Raw genomic sequence first — 25,157 nt, forward strand, 5'->3', positions numbered from 1 at the left:
TCCATAGAAATGATAATGAACTAGGTTTATCAATTTAGCGTGAGCCGACTAATAACAACCGTTACTTGTCTTTTGCATCAAATTATCCAATCCAGGCAATAAGGGGTGTTGTTATTTCTTTAGCTGATAGGTATTAAAATTAGCATCACCAGAATACATAAGCAATTAACTGGTTTTTATCAAGTATATTCTCGCTGTCAACGGCTATCCGGAAAATATGATTTCTAAAATAATTGAAAAAAGGAAAAAAAAGGTAGTAAAACCAGTATATATACAATAAGACGGGTAAAATCAAGAAATAAATTATGTAACTTTGCCTTTTATCCCTATTCTTTTAAAAAAGGTAAGAAGATATTTAAAAAAAAACATAATATAAAAACAGCATTTAAATCAGGACAACCCATAAGCTCTTTGTTAAATAAAGGGAAAGACAAGGCACCGAGAAATTTACAAAAGGGAGTATACAAAATTCCATGCTCTTGTGGTAAATTTTATGTGGGAAGAACACAAGAGATTTTAGAAAATAGGCTACAGCAACACAAGAATGCCATAGATTGCTCTCTAAAACAAAATAAAACACCGGAAACGTTTGAGTCAGCTGTTGCAGAACGTATTTCTAATTTTCCTCATCACAGTATTTTATTTGATCAAACAAAAATTGTAGATACGTCTGTAGGACTTCTACAAAGCTTCAGGGAAATTATAGAAATAAAAAAGATAATATATGGGGGTATTAGTATCAATAGAGATGAAGGAGAATTTAGGATCAATTCAATTTATAATAGTTTGATTAAAAAGAAGGTAAGATTTTCAACCAGTACTGATTTTAATAATAGTTCTGAAACGAAAGATGACCTTGCGAACAAAGGTCAGAATGGGTTAAATGCTGGGAAAAGTAAACGAACTGCAGGTAAGCTTGCAAGCAAACGAATCTGTTCAATTTATAATTCAAACATTGGTTGATGAACTTGTGAGATTTAATTAGTGGTTATGGGCCAGGGGTTAGCTGACCTTTATTGTTTTGGTTTAAGTATAAATACAATCTTCATTTTTTGATAGATTTCCATTTATATACTGTGAGGAGGAGTGTTTGAATCAATATAGACATTCGATTTTGGAAGTGTTTATTTAATATGTGGGTTATGTTTCCTATTTATTTATATTTTTTCTTTTGTTGTTTTTTTTCTTTCTTTATGTGTTTAGTATGTTTTTATGTTGATGAAAGTTAAAGTTTTTAAAAAGAAAATTTTTTGTTTCATTTTTTTCTTTTCTTCTTTTGTCTCCGGTGAGAAAGGTTCCCAGACGTGGGGCCGAAATATTCTGAGTATTTTTGTTTAATTAAGTGTTTATTTTATTGTATTCACTGCTTTATAAAAATTAAAACCCGTTTTTCTTGCTTAATTTTTTGCTCTTTACGCTAAAGTTTGACTTTCTCACAAATCTATTTTTTTAAACAATGAAAAACTTTAGCGTAAAGAGCGAGGCGTCGAGGAGGGAATAATTGTGGAATAATTTCTGTTCGTTTAAGTTTTAACGTCGTTCCTTACTTTCAGTTAAAAAAACTTGTTTTTTTTTAATTTAATCAAAACAAGTGACCAGTTACTGCTCACCCTTACGGGGTGGGAAAAAGAAAGCAATAATTTGAAGAACCTCAGACAAGGCTGTACCCAGGATTTTTTTTTTCGGATGAGGTTTAACTCATTTTTTTTTGGGGGGGGGATTTACTTTCAGTTAAAAAAACTTGTTTTTTTTTAATTTAATCGAAACAAGTGACCAGTTACTGCTCACCCTTACGGGGTGGGAAAAAGAAAGCAATAATTTGAAGAACCTCAGACAAGGCTGTACCCAGGATTTTTTTTTTTCGGATGAGGTTTAACTCATTTTATTGGGGGGGGGATTTACATAAAAAACCTCAGAAAACGCATACAAAATTTTTTTATGTCCATTTTTGTTACGTTTTTACGAGTGAGACAAACATTTCGGGGGGGGGGGTTCAAACCCCCTCCCCCCTGGATACGGCCTCGACCTCAGATGGTTAGCCCTTTCAACGCCCCTAAGATGTTCCAGTGACCTAGAAGTGCTGGAGAGAAAAAGAAGACACATCCGGGTATAAAACTCTTTTTTCGAAATCTCCAAAAATTGGTGTCGTAATTAAATTTATTGTTGAGAACTTTCTCAAAATTTAGTGACGAAAGCTTTGTATGTATTTGAATGACTTTTTTTTTGTCACTTGGCAATTTTTTCAGAACTTTTCTTCACTTGCAAAGGGGACTAGGAAGCAGGATATTCACGAGGTGTATTTTAAGCACTAGTTTAAGGGTTTCCGACCATGGAGATTTCAGTGGTAGACCTTGTATGATTTCAATCCTTTACACTCCAGAAATGACGCTGAAATCATACTTCGTTGCAATAAGGCGTTTTATGATGGCGTTGCCATGATAAAATTATAAAAAGCACATAAATGTGAGTATTAACTTTCAAATGACATAAATAGATATCTACGATATTTTAATACCCTTTTACTACTGGAGAAATAAAAAAAAGACTTATCGGCGTTTCCAGATTTTTTTCTTTTAATTCTTATAAACCTGTTTCCTCAGTAGACTTTCACTATTAAGACAAATCTTAATAACAGTTATCAAGACTGAATCAGCATTAACGGCAGACTTTTCTCACGAGCCAAAGTTTTTTTTTAAATGTTATTTAAGCTCTTAGCTTCTATGGGCCGTGGTTTTCCCTGTAACAGAATGACCTATTGCTGCAACCATGAGACACAAGTGAGTTTGGGCCCTGGTCACGAAACGTTTTGCTAATTTTCAAATATACAAGACATAAAGATAAATTATTGTTTTTTTAAGGAGGGGCGGGGGAGGGGGGGTAGTTGCAGAGGTTCAGTTAAAAGAATGTTGAATTGAATGGGTGTTCTGTTGTAAGCGTACTAAGAAAAACTTTTGTATGTATTGGTTCCAAGGGCGGATCCAGGATTTTTTTTCGGGGGGGGGGGGGTTACTAATTTTTGACTTTTTCGGGGGGGGGGTTACTAATTTTTGACTCAGTTTTCGAATAATTTTACTGATTTTTACCTAGGTTTTACTAATTTTCGAATTATTTTCGACTCGGTCAAAAATTTCGGGGGGGGGGGGGTTCAAACCGGGTAAACTCCCCCCTCCCTCCTGGATACGGCCTTGATTGGTTCGATAGTTACCTCAGAGAAGCTGAAAAAAGAGAAATAGCGCTCTTGTTCAACTGCGACAAATTCAAGCATGTATGATAACACAAATACATAACATGACATTTTTAACGCTTATACATTTTAACAAAAAACCTCAAGGTATATAGATATTTACCTTGGTTTAAACCCACTTTGAAAATCGTATGAAGTCATTTCAACCATTAGCTATTTTGCTAATGGTTCGTTGCTAATATTTTGCTACAAGAAAAGTTAATAGATCAGTTACATTATTTATGTGTCGAGAAAAAACATGAATTTGATTAGAAGAAAAAGTAGAAGTAATTACAATTTTCAATGAGCTTTGATAGTGAAAAAAATCCCTAAAAAAATATGCTTGATGAAGCAGCGATGAAATATAATGTATAGAAGCCACATTGTTCATTACTAAAGTATAAAAGGTGGTGGGTGTTGAGGGGGTGTTGACACTACCGTCAACATAGTTTGTATCACTTTCGGTACTATGTCGTGTGACTAAAGACAATTTATGCTTGTCAAATAAATAACCGAGGAAAATGTACTGAAAAGATAAGGTCACAACTATTCTTATAATGTCATCTTAAGAAAATTGACGTTACTGTTACATAAAATGGTGTTAAATACTATTACTAACAATAACAAAACCAGCCCCCTGAGGCCAACATAGCTACGTGCAATCCTCCTCCATCCCCATCTATTGCTTGACTGATTTGGCTTTTGAAGGAGCTGCACATTCGTCATACCTGGCTGGTTATGGTATAATGACTACGTTGTAAAAAGCTTTGATAACCCTCATATTTTAAGAAAAATATGCAAACATTGCGAGAAAAAAAAACCCTAAAGCAATAAAAAATATCTGAATTTTAATACAATCAATTAACACTTAATTTAAATTAATTATATGTCAAATTAATTAACTAAAATTAATTAATTAACTTAATTATATGTTTTCAATGTCCTATTTTACTCTGAATTTTCTGCCTCTTAATTCCGTAAGAAAAACTTAATTTTATAAATTAATATTTCCAGGACTCGCCGACAGTTGGGCAATATACTATACTAATTCGAACTTTTAACAGAAAACTATAGACCGGAAAGAAAAAATGACAAGGGGGAGGTAAGGGAGAATGTGTGGGGCTAGACAATATTTCTTATGGTGTTGAAAATGAAACGCATGAACAATAAAAATGCTTTTATTTATTGAAACAATAAATATGCCTCCAGTGATGACATGACCCACGCAGTCCTATGGGCAACATCTATGGGCAAGGACTCTACATTGTCCAAATAAACCATTTTTCACGGATAGGTTTTCCTGAAAAAAATCCAGAGATGTGTAATTATTGGATAGCGTTAGTCGCTGGGTAGCTTTATTCATAGAAAAAGAAATAAAAACAAACGAAACTAATATTCAAAATCTCACATAGGACCAAGTATTACTTGGGTTGGATAGGCAACCTTATCCTGTATCACTAGATATTGAATAGGCCACTGATTCTGATTAATATTAACTTCACTTGTCACAGGTATTACTTCTTCAGCATAATATTTTTGATCAATCACTTGTTGTTCTGTATACATTACTGCTTCTGTTTGTGCCCCTTCAGTACTATGTTGTTTTGAAATATGGTTAGTCAAAGAATCTGTACTGTTAAAGATACTGCCACAGTCCTTACACGTAAAATGAATATTTTTATAACTTTTTGCCATATAATTATTTTTAGTTATTGGCAAGGCTCCATTTTTATGTTGCTCTTCGTGCACATCCCGTTCTTCACTGGTGCTGAATGCTTTGCGACAAAACTGACATCTATCACGTTTAATGTGAGTTAACTTATGCTTCTGCAGGTATTTAGCGCTTAGAAAAAGCTTACCACATTCACACCAATATTTCACTTGGTTACTATGAATTAACATATGATTTTCTAGTTCTGATCTTAAACGATATGACTCGGTGCAGATTTGACAAACATGTTCTTTTTGGGCAGAATGGACCTTAGCTATATGCTTATCCAGGATCTCTAAGGAGCGGAAACCCTTCGGACATAAGTTACACTTGTGAGTTAGGCTTAGAGGATCGTGACAAGCTTCATGAGCGCGAAAGGCCGATTCCGTTATGAAGCCTTTTCCACATATGCTGCACGTGAACTCTCTAAAAGATAATATTCTCTAAAAGATATTACACATGTGCTGCGCGAAAACTCTCTAAAAGATTTTAGGCATGCACTGAACAAAAACTCTCTAAAAGATATTATTAGAGGGGAAATAAAAAGAAGCGCTAGAGGAGAATAAAAAAAACATCAAATAGCTGAACAATTGACAGGATGAATAAAAAGAGAGCTAGAGAGAAAGAGCAAAGGAGAAAAAGAGAGTGAGACAGAGATAGAGAGATAGCAAAGGAGAAAACATGAACACAATAGGCCAACATTATTTGCTAACACACTAAAAACTATTAGGTTTCTGAAAACTTCTAGAAAAAAAATCCAAATAAGAATATGCATAGGCTGGAGTAATATTAAACCGGGATTCGGTAAAAGAGCTTAGGTAATATAAAAGAGTTCGCAAACTTGACCGTTCTTATTCTCTGAGATCTTTTTCCGTATAGGCTACCCATGTTTCATTGTCATAACAAAAAAAGAAAAAAAAGAAGCTAAATATAAAAAATCTATAAAATTGTGGGAAAATTGAGGACTTTTAAGGGCTGATTTGAGGCAAAGCTATTTTTATTTGCATTGATTTTAATAAAAAAGGTGATGTTAGCATATTTAGTGACCTTTTGTGGCTCACCCAACTCCTGGCTCATGCTATTTCCCCGGAAAATAAAGGGGCACTCTAAGACACGCGAGTGCAGTCTTGACGCTCCCACTAAATTCTACCTCGTAATTTATTTAATTTTCGAGTACTGTAATATAGACGTTTTCCTTCTTTTTTTTTAGTTTACCCCTACCCCACACAGACTGATCGATAAATTTACCTGATATTCCTCTCTTAATTATAGTACTACTGGTCAAACACAATAATCCCTATTTAAAAAAAAAAAAAAAAAAAAAAAAAAAAAAAAAAAAAAACGAAACAAATTTTTGGCAAAAAGCAAAGTAAAAAACTACATAATTTAGAAAGAGAAAAAAACATTTAATATCCTTTTCTTCAGTGTTAAAACATGTGCTTGAATTCCATTGATTTATTCGTGTAACGTTTCGTGTAACATTTATTCGTGTTTTCGTGTTAGGCAATCCCAATACAGTAGTACAGACTAATTACACACCCTTTTTATACACGTTATACTCACGCATTGAGTAACAAATCAAGCTTCAAGCGAGTAAAAGGAGTATAAAACTTTAGTGTTCTTTTGTATTAAATATTGAAACAGTAAAAAGCAAGCTGTATTCTTTGAAAGCCGACTGGTTTTGGAACCCCTAAAAAATAACTAGATTTGGAGAATAAATTGGTCGGTAAATCGCTTGATAATACTCCAGTTCCGTGTACACCCTTAAATTTGTGTGTTGAATATACTGGAATAAGCGTAGACCTAAAAGCAGGTATTAATTTATATTTCTTCTTTTCCCTTTTATTTTCATTTTTCTTTCTTACTTTTATTGATATTTAAATTTTAGTTCTTTTTTTTTAATGTATATGTGGTATATTCACGCATAGATGACAAGTTAAACCTTAAACGAGTAAAAAAGCCCAAAACCTGTTTTGTAATTTTGTATGAAAAAAAAACAAAAAAAACAAAAACAAAAAAAACAGTAGAATAAAAAAAATCAGTAAAAACAGTAAAAACAAATATTTTTCAGTCACAACAGTTTTTATAGGTTTCATTGTTTCTTCGCGGCGTTGAGAATATGAGGAATTTTGCAGAAATTTCGGAAATTTCCGAATAAAAATTCGGATTATTAATAACTTCAACGAGTATTTCCTGACTCCCCCATCATGTGAACACGTCGACAACCAGCTATGACGAAACGACTCTAGCTATTTCTAGCCTTCCCACCCCGTGCGTTTTGGAAGGCCCGGGATGACAGCATCCAAGCCGGAGACGGTTTAAACATCGTTGTAATAATGTAGGTAAATCAGAACTTCATTTATTGGGTTTTCAAATTGCTAACAGATAAGTGTATCTAAGCCACTCCCTCACGTTACCGGACTCGACCCCCCCCCCACACCGGAAGTATGTCTCTGACTCGGAAATTAGTCACAAAATGCAGGTAAAGACTATTTCTCATAAAAACATTTCTCAGACTTGTTAATTGGTTTTGAAATTGCAAGTAAATTAAAAGGCCCTAAGGTCATAGAACAGAATCATTTTCGGAACTCTGTCCAGATAAAAAAGATCTTTTGGTAAAATTCCCTGTAATGCTACAATGGTTCCTTTTTTATACAGAGAAAAAAAGAAATAAAAGAGAGAAAGACTGGATGTAGTTATGACTGCGAACCAAGGAATATGGCTAATTCATAAGAGTGGAAACTGGTACTAGTTTCGGCAAAAAAATCTCAGCACCATCTAGCATTTTGCGATATTTGGCATTTTCCAAGCTTTGTAATCATTTTTTTTTTTTAAAGGAACCGAGATCAAGACTTATTACTACACTAATTTTAGCAACTACTCGAATTAAATTAATTATTCTTATCGTTGCAAAGGGAAATATGCTAAGTGTCACCAAACGCTTACTCATCAAGTGTCCTACTCCATCCCTATTCAAACCATTCTTCCTGCCTCATTAAATAAATTTTTAATAATCAATTTATTAAATAAATAATAATAATAATATTAAATAAATAAATTTAATATCACCTAATTTCATGCTTCCTACCCCCTGGGATATGGGTACCAACAACTCCTAACAACTCCAGTTCGAAACGTCTGAATTCATCAGCCAATATGTTAATATGATATCTCTTTTTCTAACGTTGTAATGTTAACGTTCTAACGTCCAAGTTACAATTTTCATATTATTTGAGTCATCGAAATTAATATGGCCTCAGGAAAAGAAAGGGTCCCATACCATTACAGCACGGGGATCCAAACATCTGCTCAAATCTTTACGAGACGTTTAATCTGGCTTAGAATCAGGCAGTTAGAGGTCACTGGGACCTCCATTACGAATGGAGGCTTTGTGCACAGGGCCCACCTAAATTTGGTGATAGTCTTCTATCAACAAGAGTCAAAATCCTGCACAGACAATCTCAAGCCTATTACATCCGGCTCATTATATATTCATATCTGCAAATATTATACTACTATGGAGAGGCAGCCCAAAGTAGACAACTTAGGTAGGAAGAGGTTTTTCGGCCCACCAAAAGAAACAAAACCCAGAAAAGTCCTACCCACCAATCACAGTCCAGTGCAATTGCTGTGTCGTTTACAAGGCTATAACAAAATATCATAATTATAATAATAATTAAAGCTGCCAAAGTTACCTTTGACCAGAATGGTACTTCAGATGCTTCTTCAGGACATAATTGGAGGTAAATGCTTTCCCACAAAGTTCGCACAGTACTGTCTTTTCTGGTGGTAAAATCACATCTTTATGAATGGTTTTGTGACGACCAAGCGCAACCCTGGATTTAAATCTTCTGTGGCACTCAGGACATTCATAACGAAAACCTTGTGGATCACCCTCTAATGGAGGCTTTTGGCATACGTGACTATAGAGGGCAGCACGATTATGAAAGCCCTTTCCACATTCCTTACAAGCATAGGGTTTCTCGCCTGTGCACATACATAAATTTAGAGCGGAAAAAAGAGACAAAATAAAAGAAGCTGTGAAGCAAATAAAGTACTATATATACATATTACACCATAAATAATGCCTATAGCATAATGCAACTAAATTGTACTGGTACCAGGAGTGCACATTAGTAAATCAACACAGTGGAGGGAAGCAGACGGTTTATATACCCACAAGAAATCCTAATACGAAAAAGTGAAAGCACATTCCGTTTTGAAAATAAATCTAATTTTCTGAAAATAGGACCTTCAAAGAAAAATCTTGAGCGCTCTCTCCTCCTTAAACACAGTAGGAAGTAGAAAGGGGAGTTACACCTCCTTTTGGTAGCCTACCTAAATAAGAATGAATGTGAAACGGCGACATTATGAGCATTAAGAATTCAAAACAAGTTCACTTTAAGAAAATCAGACCCTTTTCCCAAAAAACAAAACAGAAACTTTGATCATCTTCCTCCCTCATAAAGTGACGCAGATGAGAAGTAATTCTTTCCCACATAACATTTTAATAAGCGTAAATAATCACACATGACAACATGATCACTGAAAATTGAAAGAATCTTATTTTTAACGTAGTGGATAAGAATCTTATTCTTATCCAAACTTAATTCCCCAAGAAATTGTATAAGCAACGCTAATTAGTTAAAATTAATAACGCATTTAGTCAGCAAAAATTCGAACATTATCAATCTGATGATTCCCAAATATAACCGTTAAAGGAAAGCTGCCCGATGGCAAGCTGTTAGATTTCATATGTTTTAGCTTATTTGTTGCTGACTTTTTGCCGATTTTTTGCCCACGTTTCTTTTCGTTTAAATTTGGCACCCAGTACAACCAAAATCTGCATGACTGCATGTGGAGGTCGTTTTTCTTAAAAGTTGAAAAGTTAATATGCACGGTTAGACATAAATAATTTCTGAGACCACACTGGCTAATCATGATAAACAAAAAATCGCGAAGAAAGGAAACGAGGACAATTACCCTTTCACCGTTACTAAGAAAGGGTCGTCCAATTTCAGTTTGGTGTTTTATTTTAAGGTTTGGTTTTTACATTTTTATCAGTTTTATTCTGCACTGAGGACGGTCAAGCGGAGGTCTTGACCGAAATATTTGCATAATTTTTCAATTTTTTCACTGGCTGTTAATTGTCCTCGTTTCCTTTCTTCGCGATTTTTTGTTTAACGGTTAGACATAGACCTATTTATAGATAGACCTACATGGTTAGACATAGTCGACATAGCACTAAAAAGCACTAAAACTGAACTGTTTAAAAGGTACATAAAAATTGCACGAACACAAACTAAATTACTGTATGCTGTTAAAAAGACCCGTGAAAAAGGGGAAAACAGAATACTGATACGCGTTGTGCGGCAATAAACTGGTCCCAACTTATTTGTTTCGACCAAACCACTTCAAAGAGTCGGATTTCAATTCCAGTATCCTTGGTAGCAAGGTTATATCCAAGATTATTGTTCGGGGGGGGGGGGGGGGTGTAGAGGGTACAAAAAAAAATTAAAAACGGAAAAAAATTTCCATATATATTTTGGTTAAGTTTATTCGAGTCAGATTAATTTTTTTTGGGAGGGGATTAAACCGGGTACCCCCTTCCCCCCTGGATATGGCCCTGGTTGGTACTTTAAGGTTTGATAGAACAACTAACTAACAAACAGCAGAAAGATTTCCTCCTTTTTTACATTCCTAACAAACCTTATGAACGACCTAGTAGAAATTGGCTTAATATTAATATACTGAATAAGAGCCCTATACTGAATAATACTAAATGCTCTTAAAAATCAGTATCAAATATACTGTATAAAAGCCTTATACTGAATAATACTAAATACACTCTTCTTCTTAAAATATACTGATATTTTTACTGATTATAGCTTATACTGAATACAAGTAAATATTCTCTTCTTCTTAAAAATCGGTAACAAATATACTGAATAAATTAGTCTATTGATAGATAGAAGTAGTCACTGTAAGTTCTATCATTAGTTGACAAATCGAGACAAAGACTTATCAAACAACTAAAAGGAGATTCACGAAAGACTTAGTGAAAATGAATCATGATACGGTCTTTATATCAGCTTCAATTTTAAATTAGTTAAGCAATTTTAATTTCGAACTTGAAATAGCCTTAATTTGTACATTAGTGTTTAATTTTCACATTTCCTATTATAAAACTCTAAAAATAGACACCATGGCTTCTATCAACTCTGCAATAAATTTCCCTGCTATTTTAGAAACGGAGACAGATTTTTCTAACAATTATGGGTTTACAAGGGTAAACAGTTTATCTCCTTATTTGGCAATTTTCTATATGGATTTCGTCAGAAATTCCGGCATAGTTTTCCTCAGAAATATTCTTTCTGGGACAGTTTCGTCGATAATGTTTTGTCCCCTTGGACAATGGGGCTGCTTCTCTGAATGAGTTTGTGGTGCATTTGAATACTTTTGATACCCAGCTTAAATTTTCTAACTATAGGAAGCCGACTCAGAAAGATATACTACCACTATTATTCCTGACCACTCACTACAGCAACAAGCCACCTGAGGCCAATACAGCCCCTCTTACATCACACTCTAATCAAAGCCTCCCTTTTTATCTTTTCCAATGAAGTTCGAACTTCCTTCAAAGCCTTCCTCAGGACCTCTTCCCACCTTCTTCACGAACGATCTACTTTTCGTTTGACCCAGATGGGTGGCCAAAAAAGAGAATATTTGGGTATCTGTCAACTTTTATCCCCCAACGTGCCCTAGCCATCTAAAACGTTCTCTCGTTACAGCCATAAAAAACTGAATAGGGCTTCAGTTTTAGTAAAGCGTGTTGTTTGAATTACTGTTAGTCAAAGAGGTACCCAAAGCCATCCGTAGACAATCCCTCTTAAAAACATCTAAGAAATCCTCCTCCAATTTTCTGAAGCACACAGGTTTCACAAACATAGTCGACCGATTCAATTTACTATTCTTGGTTTGGATAAGTATTTATTCTGCTTTTCTCCCAAACTTCAACTCTTCCAATTTTTTTTTCAACTGTAAAAAAACGTCCTGGGCCTTGGCTATTCTACTTTTAATATCTTCACTGCATCCGTTACCTTTACTAATAATACCACCAAGGTGTGTGAAGCTACCTATTGAGGAGGGATGGGGATATCTATCTACCACAATTGGTAAATATAGGTACCCCACCTCAATAAGTACTAAGAACTCGCATAAAACCCCTTTCTCCCTTCTAAACGGGTTAGGGGATAACCAAAAGTGGCTGAACATGGAGTCCCACGTTCCGACCGAAGCCAGAGAATTAGAAGATCAGTATTTGAGCAGTATTCAGTGTAGAGGATCACCAGTACTGAGTATTTGACCTGTATAATTAGACCACATTTTTTTTTTCATTTATTTATAAAGTGTGGTTCAATCCCGCTTTCTAGGGCTATAATGCGAGAAAGGTTGAAATGGCTAGGGCACGTTCTGCGGATGAATGATGACAGATTGCCCTTTTCGGCCAACCGTCTAGGGCTAAACGGAAAGCAGGTCGTCCTCGGTCGGGGTGGGAGGATGTTGTAAGGAAAGATTCAAGGGAAATGGGAACTTCCTGGGAAGGTGTAAAAAGGGTGGATTTAAATAGATAGGGATGGGGTAGGAGCTTGCGTAGCTGTTGCCCTCATGTAGTTTAATGCTACGGTGAGTTGCTAGTAGTAGTGTTTATTTATTTATCTAATAAATAGAGATTCAATTCTTCCTCCTTTTTATTATAAGAAAGGATGAATTGTAAAAATACAAATCAAAAGAGTAGACAGGCTCCATCTCTAGTCTTGGACAGAATCCAATTTTTAAATAGCCTTTTCATTTGTATTTCGTTCACGTTTTTTCTTTTGTTACCATTTGCTTTCACATAACTTTTTTTTCGTTTTTTTTTAACTTCGGTATTATTTTTGAGCACTTCGAAAGGTTAGTGTTTAATTTTATGTTAGTCTATATATATTTTTGAGTACTGAAGACAACTTGGCAAAGGTTCTGGCCAAGTACTTGCTTTGTCTTCGTTATTCACTAACTTATTTGTTGTTTCATCTTTTTGATTCTCCATCCTTTCCACCTTTTAATTTTGTTATGTCACGTATACCAAATGTTTTCTACCCAAGTAGCCGAGTGTACCTAACGATAGTTTGGACACCTACTTCGAATGCCCCTGCACTTACCCGCAAAGACGATCTTTGACTTTGACCCTACGAAAACCGATTGGAAGCGACCTCGAGGTCGACTGAAGAAACAGCCTGTCCGAGTTTCTGGCAATGGCAAACACCAGACCGAGCGAAGCCCAAACGCTCGCACTGGACTGAAGCGAATGGAGGAGACAGACATCACTCTCAACGCCGAGCACCGCCCAGCAGGAGTCCTAAATCAAGTCAATGTGATATTAGAACCCATTTACAAATCATGCAAACAGGCGATTTAAAAAAAGGCATCATAAGTATATTTTAGTAGTAGGGTGGATAAACAAGACGTTTATATACACACATTTAAATATATTGTGCACACATGTACAGTGTAAATATATAGACTGTAAAACGTTTTACAGGTTGCCTGTAAAACGTTTTACAGGTTGCCTGTAAAACGCGTTTTTGGCTCCTTTCTTCCCCGTTCCTGTAAAACGTTTTACAGGTTGCCTGTAAAACGCCTTTTTGGCTCCTTTCTTCCCCGTTCCTACATAAAAGTTTTTGTCATTTCTCAATGGAAATAATCTCGTCATCTTTTTTTGTAGCTTTTGTTAAATATCTTCTTCGTATTTCTCTTGGCGTCACAGGTTATTTGGTTTGGAACAGGGTCAATGGTGTGACCTCGTAAGCTCAACCAGAGTCAACCCAGCTCTAAATGGGTACTTGGAGGAATCTGGAAAAAAAACAACAAAAAAAACAGGAAGCCTCAGATGATTTGCCACCAACCACGCAATCAACTCCCAGCCAAAGACATCGAATCACGAAATCGTTTCCTGCGCAACGCAGACAGTCAGCATGCGAAAAAGTTCAAAGTTGTTTTAAGCATTGCAATTTGAACCCGAAATACATGAACATGCATACGTTATGGTTTTTGACGTTAAGGTAGAATACGTCTACGCATACGTAGACATTATTGTAGGAAATTTGTAAGAGAATGGATATTTCGGTAACTAGATTTAGATTAGGGACGGTAGGGCCTCTTAACAGTGGTCAAAATTATTTCTTAAACCACACTGGCATGCCACAGAATGAAGAAGAAAAGATAAAAAAAAAATGGTTTTTTGAAGGTCAAACGAAAATACTGATAAAATAAAACGAATATTACGAAAGGGCAACCGCCTCTCTTCTTCAACGTGAATAAAAAAAAAATATATATATAAGGCAATGCTAAAAACCTTAAACCAAAAACAAACGCGGAGTCAGTTTGAAATACCAAATCAATAAAAACCAACAAAAAACCAAAATTAAAAGATGAATAAAATTCAATAAAAGCCTGAACTAGTAGAATTAACACCAAATACCTTAGAGCCAAAAAGCGAATCATTCACCAATATCCAACGATTTGCACAAAATTCAGAAATTATTGAGTTGTTTGCTAGTATCCTTCGATTGCAGTTCAAGAGTTTTTGAATTTTGTGCAAATCGTTGGATATTGGTCAACGCGATCCAGTAGTAGATTCTTTCCTGAATTATATTTCACTGATGTGAGAGTATCGCAAGGAATGATCATCAATGCCATCTAGTCTTTGACGGTTCTGTTTTCTAAAAAAAAACCTAATAACTCGTCTTTGCAAGCCCTTTGAAATATAAGAGAGGGTAAGACTGCAGATTTCAGTAAGGTTATATAAGACTGCAGTTTTCAGTCATAGGCAACGTTATTGCGCTGCCTATGATTATCTTTCACTGATGTGAGATACTCTTAATTGTAATGTCTTTTTATTTCTGTTGATAAATGTGAGTGTACGCCTGTTACAAGCTTCTTTTTCGGTTTCATCTTGATTTAAGTATTTGTTTTTGCACCTTCATGCCCCACTTATTATTTTGTATTTTGTATATTGTATTTTGTACATATAAAGGGTTTAAATAAATCATATTTCGGTCCGGGCAAAGTGGTTTATATTCACCTCCACAAGGAATTCCGCATCCCTACCCTGGTAGCCCGACGTGTAACTCTGTACCAATTTCGGAAATAATCTGCGTCATAACCCACGCTTTCAATGTATACTTCCAGCCCGTTATTGCCCTCCAAAGCCCCGTTTACCTCGATCAAAAGCAGAGAAAATCCCTGTTCTAAATCCTATTAATGCAATAACTGAACGTTATAGAAAGAGCGTTGTGCCAGCGTTCGTTGAAATGATAAATAAATGCAAATTTTAATATATCATGTTAATATCTCATGTGTGTTGTTTTTTTTTTTTTTCATTTTTATTTGACAGGCCAGTCGGATTCACCACTGTGTGTTTTTATATAGTAATTATGTTTTTACTATGTCCTCGTTTTTATTCATTTTACTTATATTACTTACTTTTACTTACATTTTACTTATGTACTTATTTTTATTTATTTTATTCACTGAACTCACTTTATTTGACAGGCCAGTTGGGTTCATCCCTGTAGGCTATGTTTTAATATTGCACTTATGTACTTATATTTTATATATATATATATATATATATATATATATATATATATATATATATATATATATATATATATATATATATATATATATATATATATATATATATATATATATATATATATATATATATACAAGAGGCTAGCTGACGGAGAGTGTCGGCAGTTTTTATGTTGTGAGAGTTTGCTTGGTGATAAAGTACTATTCTATTCTATTCTATTATTACTATTATAAAAGAAAACTATTTCAAAATATAAATTACCAGTATGTCTATTTAAATGGGTGTCAAACGATGCCTTGTGGGCGAACTCCCTTTGACAGAATTTACATTTAAATGGTTTTTCCCCTGTATGTTTCCTATTATGAACTGCCAGTACCGCAAAGGCTCGGAACTGTTGAGAACACACAGCGCACTGATAGAAGCCACCTTTCTTATGGGTTGCGTAATGCTCCTTGATCGCTTTACCACTTGGATAGGATGTTTTACAGATGCTACAGCAGTAAGTACGACCACCTGCCAATATATATCAAAAATAAAGAAACACAGTAAGTACGACCACCTGCCAATATATATAAAAAAATAAAGATAAAAAAAGAAACCAAAATAAAGAAAAAAACAGCCAAAAATAAAGAAAACACTGTAAATATCTGTGCATACAACTTTAGAAATACAAAGGATAATAAAAAAAAATGAAAAATCATATATTTTATGGTCAATATTCTTCAACTTTCCATAAACGCCCTTCATATTAATTATTGGTGAGGGGGAGGAAAGATCCCTCCTTCTATTGTGCAAGGTTGATAGTTGACATAGAATGATTCTAAATATTTAAGTCGAGAAATAGAGCATTTTGTTAAAATCTGCATCCCCATTATCAATTTTTTTTACAGAGTAAAGCAACTGAACAAAATAGAAAATTTAGAACCAATTATTTATATTCTATTAAGCATTGAATAATGAAGTTACTATAAGAACAAATCCAAAAAGGGGTGATAAGATTTACGGGCCCAGCCCCAATTGTGCCACAGTTTTGTGGTCGATATAATTTTACCAGTTTTTTTTTCTTTAATTTGTAATTAACTTTTTTTTTAATACAGATGGTTTTATGATTTGTTTTTTTCATTGACTATTAAACGTTAGATGACAATACTTGAGAGTCAACCCCCTTTGCAATAAATATATCTGAGAATATCTAAATAAGGTGGTAAAACCTACGGGGCTAGAGCCTCAAATAGGTCACATTTTTTCGCTAATAACAATTTTAACTGTTTAATACTATTTTTAGCTAAATTTTCTTTCTTCTTCGAAAAGCTTTATGCTTTCTTTTTTCCATTTAATAGAAAATGAAAAACCACTGGTATTGAAGAGAATTGAAAAAAAGAATATACTATACAGGGTTGAATATTGAAGCTTGGCAGTTGAAAGAAAAACGACTTCACAACTCAATAATATTTCAATTATTCTCTTTATCCCCTCCTCCCCATTTCGTACAGTAACAGTAAAATAGTTTATGAATGTGAAATAGTTTATAGATTTCATGTCCCAGATGTGACTGCAATGTTCACAACACTGAAGAGAAGGTTAGCAGTTTCCGCATTCTCCAAACAATAATTTGGTGCGTTTATTTAATTAATTAAAGTGTATTTTAGTTTTGTTTTATTTCCCCATTATTTCACGAACGTCACAAATTATGTGGGACGTATGTGAAAAAAAGAGTTAGGATTATGTATTTTATTATTCGGATGAAAGGAAAGCAAACTTTTACTAGATTCAGTCGGGTAAAACTTAAACTGGCACAAATGTCAACACCATCTATTGTCTGGCAACACTTGGCATTTTGAAAGCTCTGTAATCGTTTTCTTTTCAGGAACTGAGATCAGACACTTATTAATACCCTAATTTTTACCAATTACACTAATTAAATAAATTATTCTCATTATTACACGGGAAAAAAAATGCCAAGTGTTGCCAAACGCTAGACGGCGTTGACAGTTTTTCTTGTCGACTCTCTGAGATTCAGTTCCAATATTTTGACCGATTTTCACAAGCTAATCAGTAAGCATTTGGCCCACACAAAAAGAAGTTTACGAAATGCGAAGAAATTTTGGAAATTTAAGGAAAAAACAGATATTCGGAATGGCAGAAACCATTTAAACCAATGGACATTATTTTTTTTCAAAGCCAATTTGAGTTTCAGTTCGGTAATTGTGTAAGAATTATTTCGCTGCAATGCTGAGCCGCTATTGATCAAATCCATAACACAAAAAGAGACATAAATTGAAAAAAAATTATTCCTTTTGAATAAATTTTTGGTTTTGGTCGTAATGTATGAATCATCTGGCAGGAGAAGGTCCAAACCTTTTTTATATTTTTTTTCTTTTACAGATTTTTTCCCTTTTCTCTGTTCCCGATTTCTTTTGCTCGAATTTACCAATAATTCGCTTGTTTTTCACCTAGACCAGGTACATACGGTAAATAAATATAGCTTTTTGTCTAATTCAATTCGGAAGAATGTGAAACTGCAGTTATTGTATTTTTATGTTTACTGTGTCTATTTTCTATTATTTCGTTTATGGATTTGATCAGATCTGATTACAAAATAAAATGCCTTTTATATATAATAATTCCGAATCACGATTTTCCTGGGAACCAATTCTTTGTTTCTTAGCGTTGAAGACGCCTTGTTTTATACAGGCGATATATCCGCGTCGTCTAAGTTTATCTTTTCCTTCTACTGGCCGTAGTCCCCTTTGCTTTCTTCATCTTGAGATTTCTCTTTCTCTTTATTTCCCCTTTGTTCTCTTCATCTTCAGATTTCTCTTTCTCTTTATTTCCCCTTTGTTATCCATCTTGAGATCTCTCTTTCTCTTTATTTCCCCTTTGTTTTCTTCATCTTCAGATTTCTCTTTCTCTTTATTTCCCATATGTTTTCTGGTTCTTGATTTTGTCACAGTTAATTCAATTAAATGGTACACGATTTGAAACAAGAGTGACGCATGGCAAAATACAGCCTTTAATAGGACGAAACGGCATCTCTAAGAGCCTATAAAAGGCTTAAAATCTAACTTCCGTAAAGTAATTATTACATTCGGAAAGAACACAAAAAAAGGGATCTAGTGACATATTTACAAAATACATAGCCCAGTAATGGAAAATTCTCCATATTTACCACTCTGGCAGATCTAATTTTTGTCCCTTAATTGTGTACCGCATTATCTGGGACATACTTCCTGCGTCAGCTCGTGTGTATCACTCTTTTATGACTTGAAGAATTAGAGATTTCTGGGTTTTGACCAATCTTTCTTTCTTTCTTTTTCACCCCTTTTTGTAGTTTATAATTATTAAGTATCCTTAAAGTATTAGTGGTTACATTTGGAATTAAGCATCGGCACTGTTTCTATTTTTATTTCTGTTTCTGTCTAACCTATTTCTGTAAAAAAAAAAAAAAAAAAAAAAAAAAAAAAAAAAAAAAAAAACAACACAGAACAGAAAACAGAAGCAGGACATCTGTTTTTGTCTTACCTGTTTATGTTTCTGTTAAAAAAAAAAAAAAAAAAAGAAGCACGACATCTGCTTTGTCGGACCTTTTACTGTTCTGTTTTTTTTTTTAACCTTTGTTTTCCGTTTCTGTTTTGTTTTTTACCTGTTTTCTGTTTTTTCGTTTAACCAAGTGCTTGCGTTTCCGCTATTGTTAAAGCTTGCTACCTTTGGGGGATTGAAAGGTCTTATTAATGCTTTGGTCACTTCCTTCACCTTTGTGTAACCAATGTTCTCAAGTTCTGGGGAATAATTGATGTAGAACAAGTTGTTGAATGTGAATCTGATGAGAATGATGATGAACTGGAAGAAGGCTCAAGTAGAGAGTAAGAGATTGATGCAGTCAAAGATGATCTACCCGACGTTATAGATGAGGATATTGCTAATACCGCGTCTGACATGGATGACCCTGAAAAGTTGGATGAAGAAAGTGCATGACATATGTATAGATGATAGATAGACTTATCTATCAAAAAATGAAATAACATCATTTTTATACAATCCGAAAAAGGGCTTATCCCAGATTTGCCTCTCAATCACTCGGACTATCTGTCTTGGCTTTTTCTACAATTAGCCATGGCTTGATGCCTGCAAAATACTTGATTGAGAGGCTGAAACTACATCTGACTCTGGAGGCAGCACTAGAGACATAGTTTTTATTTTATTTAGATAGCTCTTGTAACTAATGCGTTTCAGCTAAGAAGAAGCTGTATTCTAACTACAAGACATCCTCCGGAGATTGAGAACCTGTAGATCAATATCAAACAGTTCGTGGTAACGAACTGTAAGTAAGGAGTGACTCAGCTCAATAGTAACCGGAACTCTAAAAAACAGAATTCTAATATCAATAGATACATCAAAAGAATCATCTTATTTCGCTGATTCCAAATATATAAGATTCCTCAAGTTTAGGATTACACATAAAAAGCTACAGCCTGAGCAAATTTGCCTGATTTTTGAAATAGTGGAAATCCCCCTAAAATTAAAGGAATCTCAATGAAAATCACACCATCAGATTCAGCGTACCAGAGAACCATATTGTAGATGTTTGAAGCTCCTATCTGCAAAAATGTGGAATTTTGCTATTTTTGCGAGAAGACAAGTCACAAATGAGAGTTTATTTGTTTTTTTTCCCAGTGCTGATTGTATCGAAATAATGGTCCTAAAAGATCGGGAAAGGGTGAATTCAAACGGAAATTAAAAGTTCTAGTGCCCTTTTTAAGTGACCAAAAAGATTGGAGAGCAGCTGGGCCCCTCCCACGCCCATTCCCCCTCCAAATTATCTGATTAAAATTTTGAGATAGCCATTTTGCTAAGTATAATTGAAAGATCAAATAATTATGTCTTTAGGTGTAATATGATCCCCCACAATCCGTAGGGAGAGGCCTGAAAGTTATAAAATTCGCCCATTGTTTATTTATAGTATTTGTTATTGGGAAGTATACAGACATTTTCTTTTTTTTCGGGGGGGGGGGGGGCTTGGGGTGGATTCCTATAGGGAGAATCTTCCTTGAGAAGAGAAATTTCTGGGGGGTGAATATTCCAGGGGAAATGTTACACTGGAGGGTTTGACAGAATTACTATACGAAATTCTTTTTTATTGTCTTACATTCTCTTTGTCAAATTTTTCATGTGACGATGTGTTCTGGGGGAATTATCTAGGGACTTTCTTCTGCGTGTTTTAATGTCCGGGAAATAATTTCCACGGAAGGGGGCATTTCTGAATTGATCGAGAAACCGATTAGAGATTAAAGTTTTATTCAATTGAAAGAATGCTAAGGAAAATTTTTCAAGCTGAATTGTCCGCAACCAATTTTACAGGGAGGGGGTCCTCAGCGAGGATGGAACTATCTGGAGGGAATTTTACGGGGGGGGGGGGTGAACTTTACGTTGGATACAATTTCTAAGGAGGAGTTTTCCATAAGGGGGAGGGTTATATTTCAAAGAGGGTGAGCCAGATTTACCGGCATTATTTGAAAAACGATCAGAAATGATTCCATCTATGAAGGGTTGTCCCCTCCTCAATACCTTGCTCTTTACGCTAAAGTTTGACAGTTTGTCCCAATTTTTTAAGAGTGTCTAATGAGCATAGGGGGCCGTTTAATTAGAATAGGAAGCTTTTTTAAAGTGCTAACAGCTTTAGCGTAAAGAGCAAGATATTGAGGAGGGGACAATCCTTCATCTACGGAGTAAATCTGCCAAAATTAATAAGCAAATTTTGTTTTAATTTTTCAGGTACGGAGAGTCAAATTCGAACCAGCATTAGTGGAAAACGTTCAGAAATTAAACAAAAAAAATATTTCTTGAACTGAAACTAAGAAGTGATATTAAAACTTAAAACGAACATAAATTGTTCTGTATATAAAAGGGGCTGCCCCGCCTCAACGCCTCGCTCTTTGCACTAACGTTTTTATTGTTCTAAAAAGTAGAGTTGTGACAAAGAGTCAAACTTTAGCGTAAAGAGCGAGGCGTTGAGGAGGGGACAGCTCCTTTTATATACGGAATAATTTCTGTTCGTTTTAAGTTTCAGTGTCGCTCCTTACTTTCAGTTAAAGTTACAGTTCAGTTACTTTCAGTTAAAGAAACTTGTTTCTTTTATTTAATTAACTATAAATCTGGTCCAAAATAGAGCCAGAAGCTTGCAACACTGTTACCTTAGATCTTGGAACAAAATAAGTAAGGTTGGGCAGTTTGCATAGAAGTGGAAAGGGCTTTATAGTACAAGTCAGTAGAAAAGTTGACTCTAGTGAATTATCAGTGTTTGTAGTCAACGAATTTTAGACACCAAGGATGCATCAGTAGCTGCAACCTAGTAAAGAGCAAATCTCGGCCAATAGTAACCGGAAATAAACGAAATTCTGTTTTTAGAAAACCCTTCTATGCGAAAAAATATTTGATGCTGATTCAGCAATGTTAATTATTACCTCCTTTAACCTTCAATGTTTATCTTAGCACAAAAATAATTTTCCCTTACTTCCGAAAAACAGCTCGAAACCTCTCGAAAATGGCACTGAATTGAAATAAAAATTACACCATTGAAATCAAAATGATCGGAAACCTATAACCGGAGGTATAAAGTCCCCACCCCATAAATGAAAGAAATTCGTATTTTAGCATGGGTAGTGCAAACGATCTATGTGCAAGAACAACTGATGGAACACTCGAAACACGAAATGTTTCTAAGTGACATGTTCAAAGTTTGAACCTCAGTTTGTTTTCCATTTTATTCAAAGCTGTTGTGCTTTTGTATTTAAAAGAAAAGCTTGTTCCTTTTATTTCAGACTCTGTTGTTCAACATCTTGAGGTGGCAAGAACGAAATTGTGTTGTGCCCAGGTCCTCTAATAGGTTTTAGTGTCGCCTGTGCAGTCGGGGTCGTATTGTATGCACATGTGGTTGATTAAAAATAAGATAGATTAGTGGATTTGGGATGGTTTCAAGGTGGTTTCTTTATGCAAGCTCAGGAATTACAGTGTATAACTCGTCCAGTATAGATGACAGGGTGCAACATCTTAAAAAAGAGGAAGATAAGCAAAAAAAACAGCAGTTAAAACAGGTGTTTTCTGTTTTTCCAAAAAACAGAAAGTAGAAACAGGTCACCTGTTTTTGACGGGCCTGCTTCTGTTCTTTTTTCAGTTTCTGTTTTTCTGAAAAACAGAAACAGTGCCGATACTTGTTTGGAATATCCTCAGATGTATTATCAGGCGATTCGATACCTTAAAACATCATTTTGTAAGCCTCAACGTCGGCTGACTGTCTCAAAGGCAAAGGGTCCATTAGCAAAATCTTCCAGGGGACTATTTATCATTGAAACCTAGTGAGAATTTGTGATTTGATTTTGAAATTTGATTGAAAAGACAATGGAATTTTGTCTGCAAAGTTTTCAATCAAAGCGGGTTGAACCACAGAAAATCAGAAGAGCTGTAAAATTAAACAAATCTTTTGAAGTCGTTTTTGGGATTTTCGTAGCAGGTATATTAGAAAATTTTTAGGGACAACTCTTTCCTAATTTAAAAAAAAAAAAAAATAGGCTCTGTTTGATCGAAAAAACAAAATCTACACTTCTTAATGATATAAGTATCCCTAAAACCAAATATCTCTATCTCCAGCACAAAAACAAAAGAAGTTACAAGATTTTTCTAAGATTTCAAGAAAAGTAGGTGTTGACATTTGGTTTTATACTGATCACTTATCCCAACTCTACAAGTTATGGCAAGACTGCCCAATCAATTCTAAATAGTCCGGCCACACAAACTAAAAAAAATTATAATGGACGAGATAGGCTGATCCTTTATATATCGACCCCTTAAGCCTTGCGGGAAATATCGATTTACTTACGTTGTTTAGCATTTATTCTTTGTAAAATAAATAAAAGTCTGTTAACAGATCTTACCTTCGTCTTTTTTATCTGTTTTTAAGGCATCCTTTTTCAACCGCTTTCTGAGCTTCTTTTGTTCAACCCCCCTCTCACCATCGTCATAATCATCTTCATCAACTAAAAAATCGTCCAAAGAGCTCTCTTCTTCGTCCGTTAATTCGTTCTTTTGGCTCAATTCATTTTTGGGGTAGTTATCACCAGCGATATAGATAATTCTAGAATCAATTGTGCTCTCTATTGCTGCATTATTCCGCATTTCAACTGACGGTTCATCATTCAACTGGTCCTTGGAATCATTGCAGTGATATGCTACTTCTTCAATAGCAACTGCAGTGGGAGCTCTTTCGTGTGGAATGCAGTCTGTTCTAGAAGGTTCAATATTAATTTTCTTAGGGCGACCTGGTTTTGAACCAATTTTGATCGGATTCCGTCTTTTCGGTTGGGGTGCTTTAAAATACTGAAGCTCTGAATCAACATTGTCTTCATCAAGCGAAAGGTTTAGATGCCCTGAAGCTTTCTAGAAAAATTATTTATTTGCTTAGGCTATGGCTAATAACTGAGCATATAACATTTGTACTAAAATTGAAAATCTAGTAAACATCTTAAAAACCTAAAAATTTGGCGCAAACAATTTGAACATTTTGCTGACAATTGGATAAGAGTATGTGCAGATTAATTTTGACGAGGTTCGAAATTAATTTTACCTGGGTTTTGTCTGCCTGGTGGGGTGATATAAAACGGTGTAGTTCTAGGTCATTATCATCATTGTCTTTTGTCACGAGAAAGGTTTGAGGTTTCTTCAAGAAGGTTTTTCACTTGGTTACACTAGATGCCTTTCATCGCAAACTGGAAAGCGAAGCTGGCTTAGCCTTCCTGGAAAGCGAACCTCAACTGGCGAACCGGAAAGCGAACTGGAAAGCAAAGCTGGCTTAGCCGTCCTGGAAAACGAACCTCAACCGGCGAACCGGAAAGCGAAGTTAGCTTAGCCTTCCTGGAAAGCGAAGCTGGCTTAGCCTTCCTGGAAAGCGAACCTCAACCGGCGAATCAGAAAGCGAACTGGAAAGCGAACCTCAACCGGCGAACCAAACTGGAAAGCGAAGCTGGCTCAGCCTTCCTGGAAAGCTACCTCAACCGGCAAACCGGAAAGCGAACTGGATTTTTGAAAACATTGGAAAATAATTACTGAGATAAATTATTAACAACATGCATAAAAATTAATTATAATAATAGAGTGTGGTCCATTTTTAAATAAATTGCTTTTTCACTCGTTATTCGCAGTAAGCCGATATACTTTTCAAAAGCCTGCCTTAAAAGTAGGCTTTACTTTCTATTGTTTTTTTTTCGCAACTGTTGATTTTTTGCTGCTTAGTCCCGTTAGGGCCAAGAAGAAAATATAGAAGATAATTTATTTTTAGATAAATTTAGATAATTTACTAGATAATTTACAGGAGGAACAGAAACTGCATTAAAATGTCCAAGAACATCAAAGAAAGACTTATCAAGTGCACGAGTTTCCTGTCTATCTTACGCGAAATTATGGACGGCTAAAAACATTTCTAGAAAATAAGTCCGCTTATTCCTTACTACTTAGTCCGTTTGCTATATATTGTCTAACAAGAAATTATGGACGGCTAAAAAACGTTTTTAGAAAATAAGTCCGCTTCTTCCTTA

General features: G+C 34.9%; 1 protein-coding gene across 4 annotated transcripts in view; it reads right to left on the bottom strand.

The window, feature by feature from the left end:
- Positions 1-4,554: 4,554 nt before the first annotated feature.
- LOC148954626 (uncharacterized) overlaps positions 4,555-25,157 on the bottom strand; it is a 71,984-nt gene continuing 51,381 nt past the window's right edge. For all 4 annotated transcript variants that reach the window (XM_089086657.1, XM_089086656.1, XM_089086655.1 and 1 more), the window contains exons 4-7: positions 23,502-24,003; positions 15,835-16,086; positions 8,630-8,921; positions 4,555-5,360 (exon numbers count right to left, since the gene is read on the bottom strand). In XM_089086657.1, the coding sequence (XP_088942783.1) occupies positions 4,628-5,360; positions 8,630-8,921; positions 15,835-16,086; positions 23,502-24,003 (1,779 nt within the window). In that variant the 3' untranslated portion in view covers positions 4,555-4,627. The remainder of the gene's footprint in view (positions 5,361-8,629; positions 8,922-15,834; positions 16,087-23,501; positions 24,004-25,157) is intronic.

Source organism: Artemia sp. Qi Xiang Cuo, chromosome 3 (genome assembly GCF_049724085.1).
Source record: "Artemia sp. Qi Xiang Cuo chromosome 3, ASM4972408v1, whole genome shotgun sequence".
Lineage (NCBI taxonomy): Eukaryota > Metazoa > Arthropoda > Branchiopoda > Anostraca > Artemiidae > Artemia > Artemia sp. Qi Xiang Cuo.